General features: G+C 47.6%; 1 protein-coding gene across 1 annotated transcript; it reads right to left on the reverse strand.

The window, feature by feature from the left end:
• Window positions 1-1,171: 1,171 nt before the first annotated feature.
• On the reverse strand, window positions 1,172-8,470 carry LOC134375868 (cytochrome c oxidase assembly factor 8-like). The gene is made up of 3 exons (XM_063094622.1): window positions 8,336-8,470; window positions 1,589-1,847; window positions 1,172-1,551 (listed from the first exon to the last, which is right to left on the reverse strand). The coding sequence occupies exons 1-3, from the start codon at window positions 8,468-8,470 to the stop codon at window positions 1,172-1,174; spliced, it is 774 nt and encodes a 257-aa protein (XP_062950692.1).
• Between the last annotated feature and the right edge of the window lie 3,020 nt (window positions 8,471-11,490).

An 11,490-nucleotide genomic window follows, 5' to 3' on the forward strand; every position in this document is an offset into this window, starting at 1 on the left:
CAAGTATTTTTATGGAAATAGAACAAAGATTAAAACATATGTAATTCTATGATCACTGACTGCTCCTTTATTGTCATTCAGAGAATGGTTCCAGAAGACAGCCTCTTTGACAAACTTATCTTGACGGTTCAGACTTTGTAGTTTCTTTTTTTTAATTGTAATAAAATACACATAACCTAAAATTTACTGTCTTAACAATTTTTAAGTGTACAGTTCAGAGTGTTAAGTACTTTCACAGTGTTGTGCAATCCATCTCCAGAACTCTTTTTATCTCACAAGATTGAAACTCTGTACCCATTAAATAATTCCCCATTCCCTCCTCCCGTGGTTCCTGGAAAACACCACTCTGTTTTCTGTCTCTATCAACTTAATTGTTTTAAGTATCTCATGTAAATGGAATCATACAGTATTTGCCTTTTTGTGACTGACTTATTTCCCTTAGCACAATGTCCTCCAAGTTCATCCATGTGGTAGCATGTGTCAGAATCTCCTTCCTTTTTAAGGCTGAATAATGTTCTGTTGTTCATATACACATTTTGTTGATCCATTCATCTGTCGATGACACTTGGGTTGCTTCCACCTTTCGACTATTGTGAATAATGCTGCTATGAACATGGGTGTACAAATCTCTCTTGGAGACCCTGCTTTCAGTCCTCTTGGGTTCTTTCATTCTCTTAACAGTACCTTTTGAAGAGCAGAAGTTTGTAATTTTGAGAAGGTCTAATTTATCAATTTTTCTTTTATGGATTGTGCTTTTGGTATTGTATCTAACTAAGTACTCATTGCAAGGTCACAAATGTTTCTCCTGGGAGTTTTATAATTTTATTTATTTTTATTTTTTTAAGTGAAACTTTATTAATAATTTTATATTGTTCTATTTTGAATTGGTGTACTTCAAAACATAGAAGGTGTTAAATAAATTTAACAACACGCCGTGACAATGAGCCAGCTTGAAATCCACAGTCAAGAGGGAACCAGATGACCCCTGGAGCTCCAGGGCCATGCTCCCCTGGTCCCGTCCTGCCCTGAAACACAGGCCAAGGGCCCCCATGAGAAGACGTGGGACTTGCGATCACTTACAGTTTTTTAGGGCCCTTGTAAAATGAGCTCCTATGACCCTGCACTTCTCATGGCAACCTGGATTCTGGGCAGGTCAGGGTCAGGGTGCCTCCTAATTGCTCTTCTTCTTTTGTTTCAATCTAAGCTTGTTCCAAATCCTCTCCAGGGCCACTTTTCCCATGAAGAAGGTGATGGCAAAACTATGCTTGTACCAGTTTGTGTTATAATACATGTGCTTCTGAAAATTGTTACTTAAAAATTCCTTGTAAAAGTCAGCCATTTCTTCTGCATTCAGTGTTGCTTTCTGAACAGATTCAGTTCTCGGTGCTAGGCCTTTAGCTTTTAGTCTTGAGTGAATAAATTCTTCTTTTTCCTCCCTAAAAGTCAAATTCTGATTTGCCCAGAACTGTTGATTCCATTCTTGTGTTTCTTGTCTTAATTCTCTAAGCTTTTGTTCCAGTGGTGTTTCATTTTCAGGGATGTAGAAGTGTAAAAGTATGTAAAAAAAAAAAAATAAATAAAAGCCCTTCAGGTCGAAGGTTTGAATACTTATCAGGGGGGCCTATCCAGTCAAGGCAAGATTTTCTTGGAGGGCAGAACCCTGAGAGACGGCTGAGACTGCATCTGTGAGCTCGGCACTGCATCCACGAGCTTGGCACCGCATCCATGAGCTTGGCACCGCATCCGTGAGCTCGGCACTGTATCCATGAGCTCAGCACCGTGCTCTGGGCCAAGCTGAGGTGGTGGCTGCGAACAGGCAGCACAGAGGCCTGGGCAGCGTCCTCCTTCTGGACCACAAGGCCACCATGGCCCACGCCCACCTGGCTCCAGGGTTATAATTTTAGGTTTTTATATTGTGATCCATTTTGAGTTCTTTTTGTATATCGTAAGAGGTATGGATTAAGTTTTTTTTTTTTTTTTTTTTATTGCAAATGGGTATCCAGTTGTTTCAGCACCATTTATTGAAAAGCCTCCTTCCTCAATTGAATTACTTTTGCATTAGGTATGTTTTTGAGATAGGATTGGCAGGACTTGCTTTTGGATGTGGAACACAGAGAGGAGGAATTAAGGGTGACTGACTTTTGGCTTGAGCAACTGGTTGGGTCAGGATGCCATTTTCTAAGATGGGAGCGCCTTGGGGAGAAGCAAGTTTGGGGATTGGGAATTCAGAGTTCTGTTTTGGAGATGCCCGTGAGACCTAAGGACATCTGTCAAGGAGGCAGCTGGACCTATGAGTCTGGAGTTAAGGACAGAGGCAAGGGCTGGAGGTACATATTTTACAAGTCATTGGCACATACAGACAGGCATGTAAACTAGAACTTAGAATGCCATATGTTGGGTGCAGCATAGAGCTGTGTACAGGGTGTGGCAGGAGCACATGGGGAGCAGGGAAGAGCCTTAGCGGAGATCGTGTGAGTGGGTCTTAAAGGATGAATAGGAGTTTGCCAAGAGGGAATCTCAGGAGTGGTATTTTAGGGGAAGAACCAGAATATGCAAAGGCTTAGGGGCATGAAGTTAGGGTGTTGAAGAAACTGCAGAGAGTGGAGCAGCCAGAGAAAAGGTGCATGGGGAGGAGGACAGGAAGTGAGGCTGGAAGAGAAGGCAGGGCCGGTTCAGGAAGGGTCTTTACTTAGAGAGAGAAGCTTGGACTTTCTCATGGAGACACTGGGGGAATCATTGAAAAGCTTTCTGTAAGGGAGTGACCATTGCTTCTGCCCTCAGATGAGTGTTTTAGGTGGATCACCAGAGCCTCAGTGTGAATTAGAGGAGACACAAGGATCAGTGGCGAGGCTCTTATTCATTGCCAGCTCCTGAAAGTCTGAACTCCGCAGTGGTTGCAGGGATGGAAAGTAAGGGGTGACAATGAGACATTCAGGGTGGGTGCCCTCTCATAGTCTCCCTTCCTTGCCCCAAAGCAGGCTAGCCCTCACCTGCAGAGTGTATTTTCCTAGAGATCCTCTGATTAGGGCAGGTCCCACAGTTCAGGGGAATCTGTGCATTGACCTCCGCATACTCAATGTGCAGTTGGGATCCAGATGCCTGCCCCTCCCTCCTCTGTCTGCGGAGCAGCTGGGGACTCAGGCGCAGCAGCCTCAGCCACGAGCGGAGGTCCAGACACGGGGCTGGGGAGTGGGCTGGCATTGGGTCTGATCCTTCATCTGTCAGCCTAATCAGACCCTGTCTGCCCTGACAGGAATACAGATGTGATGCTTCTTTCTCACTCTGTCTGAAATTGCTTTGTAATAACAGTAGGAGTAAGAGAGGCATTTTTATTGATTAAACAATTGAGGCGATTTGTCTTTACAAAACCAAAAATATAGAGGTGTCTCTCTCTCTGTATGCATTACACATGCTTATTTATTAGAGGCAACAGCCTCTGCTTGTAATCAAGCTGATGTTTATGATGAGGCTGCTTTATAATGCCAGGCCGAGATGATATAATGGGAACTGGAGTGAAAAGAAGCCTAATGTAATGACACTGACAATCGGGGTGAGAGGCCCCCAGGTAAGCCTGTGAGATTGAGTGGTTGGAGGGAGGCTTGGAGCCCTTTTGATATGGAGAAAGGCTTCTTATAATGTCACGTGCAGAGAAGAGCATGAGTGTTGGATCAGATGGCTCAGGGTTTGAATCGTAGCTGTGCTCTTTATTGCCTAACTGGGAAAAGTTACTTCAAACCTCTGACATCCAAAATAGGGATGACAATACCTAATGAGAAGGCATATGTGAAGGGCCTGGCGCGGTGTCAGTCGTAGGTAGTTGTGATTATCATCATCTCTCCAGAGTGGGGTTCTAGCAGGAATGGGTGTGGTTAGGTGCTTGGGCCCAGGATCTTGGGTCAGGAGCGAGTCAGGAGCTCTTCAGAATTGATTTTCAGGCCCAGCCTGTTCATTCTAGACCCTGTTTGCAAGACCAGCCTGGCCATCTTAGGCCTGCTGATCTACCTTGCCAGATGCTGGTCACCTCAGGTGCTGGGTCAGTCTGCAGAGTGACGCGAGCACCAGGAGGCTGGCCAGCTGGCTTTCGAATTGGGTGGGAGGGGCAGGGCCTTGTCAGACAAGGATGCTGCTGCTGGAATGACTGGCTGCATTGTTAAGAGATCTTTCTAATTCCATCCTGATATGGCGTAATTGTTCCAGCCCTGCAGGGCTCTGTATGAAAACCACTGTCAGTCACTTGGCTGCTGGGATTGCCAAATTATATTCATGAATTCAATTTATTGCCCTGGACTTTGAGCTGTGGACACAGACCGGGGGTGGGTGGTGGGCATGCAGACTTAGGCAGGGGTGCAGCCGGCTGGAGGACAGTGAGACAGAGGCATCCAGAGCACCTGTGTCTGCCGATGTGTGGCTGGACTTGGCCTGTTCTTGGGGATGCCCAGAGTCCAGAGGGAGGTGACGTAGATCCTAGCACTCAGGTTTCTCAGTGCCCGGGTTGGAGTCTGTAGGGGGGAGGCTACTTGGCGTATGGTGTTCTTGGGGCTGGAGTGTTAGGGTGAGGCGATCACCCTGCCAGTCAACTACCTTCCTTCCTGCCTAGCAACCGAGCAACTAGCACATGTCTGGTACCTGCCCTGACTAGCACAGAGGAGAATAGGGCAGTGGGCCCTCGAGGGTTTCGCTAGGAGGGGGAGATTGCCGGCACAATACAAGGTCTTTTACCTGGAAAATTCTTGAGTAGGTTTTTAGTGGACAGGCAGTTACTGTGATCTAGACTGGATGGGAAAGCCTTACAGCTGAAGTGGGGGATTCAGTGAGATGTGGTGGCAGTATGGGGAGCGGAGGGGGTATTCTAGCAGCTCAAGGGTGTAAGCTGTTTGGAATAAAGAAGAGAAGAGTTTGGCTTTGGGGGATAGTGTAGGACAGGGTTCTCAACATTTTGGGCCGGATGTTGTTACGGGGGTGTCCTGTGCACTATAGGGGGTTTAGCAGCATCCCTGGCTTCTACCCACTAGATGCCAGTAGCACCCCCTCTAGCCCCCGACTTGTGACAACCAAACATGTCTCTAGACTTGCCATATGTTTTCTGAGTGGCAAAGTCATCCTCAGTTGAGAACTACTTGTGTAGGAAATAGAGATAAGAGTGAAAATGTTGGCTGGGTCAAGTCTGGAAGTCCTTGGGTTGTAGGTTAGGAAAGTTGGGACTTTATTCTGGAAATAATGAGGACCCTTTAATGAGCAGACGGTGCAGAGAGGCTGTGAAATCAGGACACTCTCAAGAGGAAGTTTTGTTCAGGGTGGAACTACTTTCTGGGGCCCAGGTGGGTGGTATCAGAAATGCAGCAAGTAGGTCAAACTGAAGACAGCATTTGCTAAACCACTTGTAATGGGCCCAGGAATAATCCGTACCTAATTATACTACCTCGGTGGTTCTCAAACTTTACCAGGAATCTAAATCACCTGGAAGGTTTATTAAAACGCCAATTGCTGGGTCCCACTCCCAGAGTTTCTGAGTCAGTAGCGGCTCGTGAATTTGCATTTCTAACAAGTTCCCAGGTGATGTTGATGCTTCTGCAGGTGGTCTGGGGCCCACACTTTGAGAACCAGTGCACTACTTAGTTTTAACTCACAGTCCAGGGCAAACAAAACACAGTTGGCAGGCTGTAGGTGTTCAGCCCTGACCTCTACCCAGCAGAGGTCAAAACTGTACCTTGGCCACCATCTAGATGGTAACAGACTTTTACAGGAGGGCTTGGCAGATTGGAAACCCCTGCTTTTGGTCCAAGATAAAACTCAGGAACTCCTGCTAGCTCATCCCATGCAACCTCCACAGTGCTGGCCACCCGTGTCTTACTCTGGCAGTTGAGTGTCTTGAATTAGATGCAACCCCTTAGAAGGACAGGGCTCAGAATGTTTGAAATCTGAACAAAGGCATTGACTGGCAGCAACCGTTTGCTTTGGGAGTGTTCCCTGTTTATATTCCTTGGCTTGCAGGGGAGACTTAGAAAACAAAGCATAACCCTCCCCGAAGAGGCGAACCCCTTCTGGTCTCTCACTATTCCCTGCCTACCTGGCTCTTCCAACCATAATAACTCCCATCCTAGGCAGGGCATAGGCACATTTGTCTCTTTTAATATATGTTTAAAAGGTATTGAAAGCCAAAAAGGTCAGAGGGACACACATATGGTCCTGCTTGGGCAGCTGGCATTTTCACATGTAAAGGCTTCTTTCTGACTTAGCTCCTTTAAAGGCTAGAGCAGAAAGGGACCTCAAAGGTCATTCGATCCAATCCCCTGTGGGCGGGAGAGGGAGGTAAGGGTTTCAGGCTATGCAGCCAAGGAGGGGCAGAGTCAGCTCTTAGTGCTTTTGACTGATGGAGGCTGCTGTTTTTTAGGACATACCTGTGTCCAAGGCCTAGGTCTGGGGCTGGGAGGAGGGGGTGTGTCTCTGTGTCTTTGTCATTCATGAAGGATTAGTTTCCATTGGCTTTTCCTTCTTTCTCTTTCGCGTTTCAACCCCACCCCATGACCTGCACCTTAGCCCTACCTGTGCTTCCTCTCGGCTTGTCTCAGGAGGCCCCCATCTGTAAGCTTTCTCACCCAGTCTCTGAGTTCATCCTGCCTGGGGAGCATTTCCTCACAGTCGTGAGCTTTGTCCTACCAAGGGAATTAGAATGGAATCATTTTTCAGGTGAACTAGCACTGGCCTTGCGTATCACCCTGGTGGCCAGGGCCCGCAGCCCCAGACGAGTCCTAGGGATGCCTCCCGACACCCCGACATCCAGCTGCATCTATCATCTTGACCTTACTGTATTTCTAGCCGTGAATAGTGCCTGGAATATAAGTGGCCTTCGGTTCAACTGTAGAGTGAATAAATGGATGAATAAATAGGCTTCTTCACCTGCTTTCTTGTCAGACTGGAGGGGTAAACTGAGGCAAACCACCATCTGGCCGCATCTGAAAAAATAGGACTTGGTGCCTGCACTTATGGTCTCTGTTTCCTTTGCACACCTCCTTCCTGGGCTGTGGAAGATGCCACCACTAGGGGCTGGTCCTCCCTGACCCCACCTCCCAAGCCTGCAGCTGGGCTCTGACACCAGCAGATGGGTCTGGGCATGACTGTGCCACTGGTGGGCAGGGAAGCTAGTGCCTCGATAAGGCACCATCCTAGGGCCATCTTCTCTGTACGACTTGATCTCGTGTTCAGTCTTCCTCTGGATGTCTTCTCATTGTAGCCTTAGCGCTAATCATGTCAGAAGCTTGCGTGCAATGTGCACCCAGCTACCTTCTGCCTCCTCTGGTCTTCTTGCTTCTCCCCTCCTCCTTCCATCACTGCCTCTTGTTGGAAGTCCCCCTGGTCAGTACAGAGGCACCCAGCCTCTTTCTCTCCCTGTCTTTGTCCCCGGCAGCTCTGGTGCATTTGCCTCTGGATCGATGCCCCTAGACAAACATTTCAGGTGTAAGTGAAGTGCTGATGCTTACATGTTGATAAGCTGCAGGATGCCTGATCCACGCCTCCCCTTCTTGCCTCCCCTCCTCTTCTGTGTTTGCATCGGCATGGGAGCTTTTTTTCCCACCAAATGAGTCAGGGGAGAGATCCTGGAAGGGTAATTAATTTGAACAGATGTTTGTCAATGTCCTAGGAAGTAAAAGATGTCAGTACAAACCACCTGTGCATGTTCTGGCCACAGAGCTTTAGGAAGGCAGGTGGTCCTCTCTTTAGGAAAACCCAATAGGTCAAGGTCATTTGCATTACAAAAAGATTTTGCTTTACAGAAGGATTTGCTGTTAGTTTCCTTAAAATCAGAGCTCTTTTACTTTATTTAAGTGTTTTACAGGTCATTAAGTACTTGACAGAGAGGCTTTAGGGACTGGAAAACTTTATGTTCAAGCTTAAGAATCAGTGGCAATTACAGATCCTTCAGAAATGAAGATGAAGCATCTCAGAAATTGCACATAAGTCTATAGGGAAATGCAGTCTGACTTGCCAAAATGTGTGCACACACCTCTTTAGAGATGATCACCATTGTAGAAGGTGAGGGAGCCCTACATAACTGTGTCCGTTTTTCTTTAATGACGAACCCTGAGAATAAGAGCAAAGCTTTCTGCACCAGTTTTCCAATTGATCCCATTCTCTACTCAGTACTGCATTCCCTTGGGCTGGGAGATTTCCTAGCTGAAAATTATATTCAATTCAGTGGCCTTTTAAGATGTTTTATCGTATGTTGTTTTCTCTAGTAGACTCCCTTTGACCTCCTCAAGGCTCCTGTCTCCTGCCTTGTCTGGCTTCAGATCTCCCACATCATCTCCACACCCTTCCTCTGAGCTCAGCATCTCACCTCAGGCTTCACGGAGGTAAAAGAGGCAGCAGACTGGACCTCCCTGTCCTTCCACCCCCAGCCCTGCAAGCCCACCTGCAGCGATGCATCTCGATGTGCCCAGTCCTGGAACTCCAAGGGCCTGTCCTTCCGCATGCGCTCTGGATCCTAGCCTCACACATTCTCAGGGGTCTCACCCTTGGACATTCCCAGCAGGGTAGGGACGTGCTCTGTTCTCTGTTATCTTTGAAAAAGCTGCTTGAGGTTGTACCTTCTCTTTTGCCTCCTGTTGCATTTCTGTTCCCTTTTGTAGCCAGACAACTCAGAAGAGTTGTCAGCACACACGGCCTCCACTTCCTCACCTCCTGGTCACTCTTCTGCCCACTTCAATCTGGCGTCCATTCTCACCACTCCACTCGACAGCTTGTGGAGGTCACAGTAGCTTCCATGTTGCCCAACCCTGGGGACACCCTGCTGTCCTCACCTCGGTCGCTGCAGTGTTCCACACTCCCTCCTCCTTGGAGACACCTTCTGTAGGCTGCGAACACTCCACTCCTCTCGCTTTCCCTACCTTGGGTGTTTCTTTCTCGCTCTTCCTTTAGTTTACTCTCCCTTTACTCTTGCCTGAATATTGGATGTCCCAAGGCCCCAGGCTGCCTTCTGTGTCCATACGTTATCACCAAGTGAACTCACCTAATGTCACACTGTCAATACCACCTATCAAGGGATGGCTTCCATCTTTCCCTTTTGAGCTCTTGTCATGCAATTCCATCTGCCTACTTGAATTTTTCATTTGAATGTCCTCCGGATATCTAAACATATAAAAACAAACTTTTGATTTCTTTTCCCCAATCTGTTTCTCCCTAAATCTTCCCCCGTCTCAGTAAATGGCACCATTGTTCACCAGTTTGCAAGGCCCAAAGCATGGGGTCATCCCTGACCTTTCCTTCCTCTCTCCCTCCACATCCCATATCCCACCAAGTTCTGCCAATATACCCCCAACATGTGTCTCAAATATATTCCCTTCTCTCTGTTTGCCCTGCCACCGCCCAGTCCTGCTGCCCTCCAGCCGAGGCCACCACCGTCTCTTCCCTCACCTAGGACAGTAGCCTCCAGGTTGGTCTCTCTGTTTCCACTCTTGCTCTCTGTTCTTCACATAGCACAGCATTTAAAAAATTACCCATTTAGAAATGTAAGTTGTTTCATGTTATTCCTCTGCGTAAAACCTTTCAGTGGCTATTCATTACTCTTAGAATAAAATCCTAATTCCCTGCGATGCCTTATAAGGCCCTGTGCGATCGGGCCCATCTAATTCTCCAGCCTTCTCCTGTACTCTCTCCTTGATCCGTTGCCCTCCTAACAGCCATTTCCTCCCATCTTTTGTGGTAACAGAACCCCGATTTTGTTCGGATGTGGGGGATTTTTTCCATGAAAGAGGTGGCGACGTTTTCAGAGAAGGTGAGGCCTTCTCCCTTACACAGGAGGTGGGCCCTGGTTAATCTAATTTGCTATTACCATGATTCTGTTGCCAGTGGCTGGTGTACGTGTGGGCACATGACTTGGTTCTGGCCCATGGGTCTTACGAGAATGTCTTCTGGTGACTTGTAGGAAAGATGGACTGCCCCCAGAAGAGAGTTATGTACGAAGAGATGCCTCCATGCTGTCCTCACTTTGTGGATGTGGTGGGAGATGATGAGATGTGGTGCTTGGACCAGCCATCTCTAACCACCGAGGATGGAAGGAGCAGGTCCACAAAGCCGTGAAATTGACAGCCTGCTCTTAAATGAGCTAATATATGGCTTCATGTTCCAGTCCCATTTAGGAAGGTGGTCTGTTGCTTGTAGCTGAATGCATTGTCACTGCCAGCCTTCCTCTCGCTCACGGGGCTGCACGCTCATTGGCCTGTCAGCCTTGGTCATGCCAAGCTCTTTCCTGCAGGGGGTTCGCACACACTGTTCCCCCTGTTTGGAGCATTCCCCACACTACTTTTCACATATCCTCGAAGCCTCAGATCATTCTCACATCAAGATTTCTCTGCCGCTATTGTTTCTTGATCTCTGCTTCTTGTTAGTTTCATTCGTAGCCCCAGCACATTGTGAAATTAATTTTTCTGTTTAGTTTTTTCTCTGCCTCTAGACTGTTAGCTCCATAAGGGCGGAAACGTATATCTTGTTCACCACCTCAGCTCAATCACCGTACCTGCTGTGTTACAGAGAGAAGGTGCTCACCACCTGTTCTACCTGTAGCTTGACTGATTGCATGAATGGAGGAATGATTTGATCCATGCTCATCTTCCCACCCTTATTTGCTGCTACTTGATGACATCTCATACTGTATAGTCCAGCCACACTGACCTATGGTATTGTAGTTTCTAGAACATTCCTTAGTCTCCTTCACCTCTGGATCTTTGCATATGCAGCTCAGTCTGCTGCAACAACTCTCCTTTACCTAGACACCTCCCACTCTTCCATGGGTCTTGGCTGAGATGCCACCTCTTCCCAGAAGCTTCCCTCTCCAGGCCATGTGTCCTCAGGACCCTGTTCTCATCCAGCAAAGCACTGACCAGACTAGTCAGTGACCAGACCAGTAGGTACCTAGACTCTGAGCTCCTTGAGGGGAATGTCTTCTTAATCTGCATATCCTTCACATTACTTGTTGAATTAATTTCTTTGACTAATATATTTGAATGCCTACTGTGTGTCCAACATTGAGTTGTTTTGGGGAAACAAAAAATTGTATGCCCAAGAGGAAAAAGAAATTGTCTCTATTCTTACATTCTAGAAAGGGAGATAGGCTACTAAACATACTAAACAGTAAATGTAAACAAAGGTGGTGTGCGGGGAGAGGTTGTGGGACACGCGCGGGAACAATGAATTCTGCCTGGGAGATGGTGGTTAGGGAGAGCTTCCGAGAGGAAGTTGGAGGGAGGATGGAGTGGGGTTCAAGCCAGCAAACCTATTTCCAAAGAGGAAGGATGGGTGTCCTTACCTAGGTCTGTATGTCTGTGTGCCTAAGTTTTTTGGGTCATAGTCTGTGTCTACATATAAAACATGTGGAGAAGGGGCCGGGCTGGGGAGGTGAGGGGGGCTGTGTGTGGGGAAGATGAGGGGGGAAGGTCTGAGAAGGGGACTCAGCAGCGACTCTTGTGTTCCCTCCTGCTCTCCCCTCACTTGGAA

The sequence above is a fragment of the Cynocephalus volans genome, chromosome 4 (assembly GCF_027409185.1).
Source record: "Cynocephalus volans isolate mCynVol1 chromosome 4, mCynVol1.pri, whole genome shotgun sequence".
Lineage (NCBI taxonomy): Eukaryota > Metazoa > Chordata > Mammalia > Dermoptera > Cynocephalidae > Cynocephalus > Cynocephalus volans.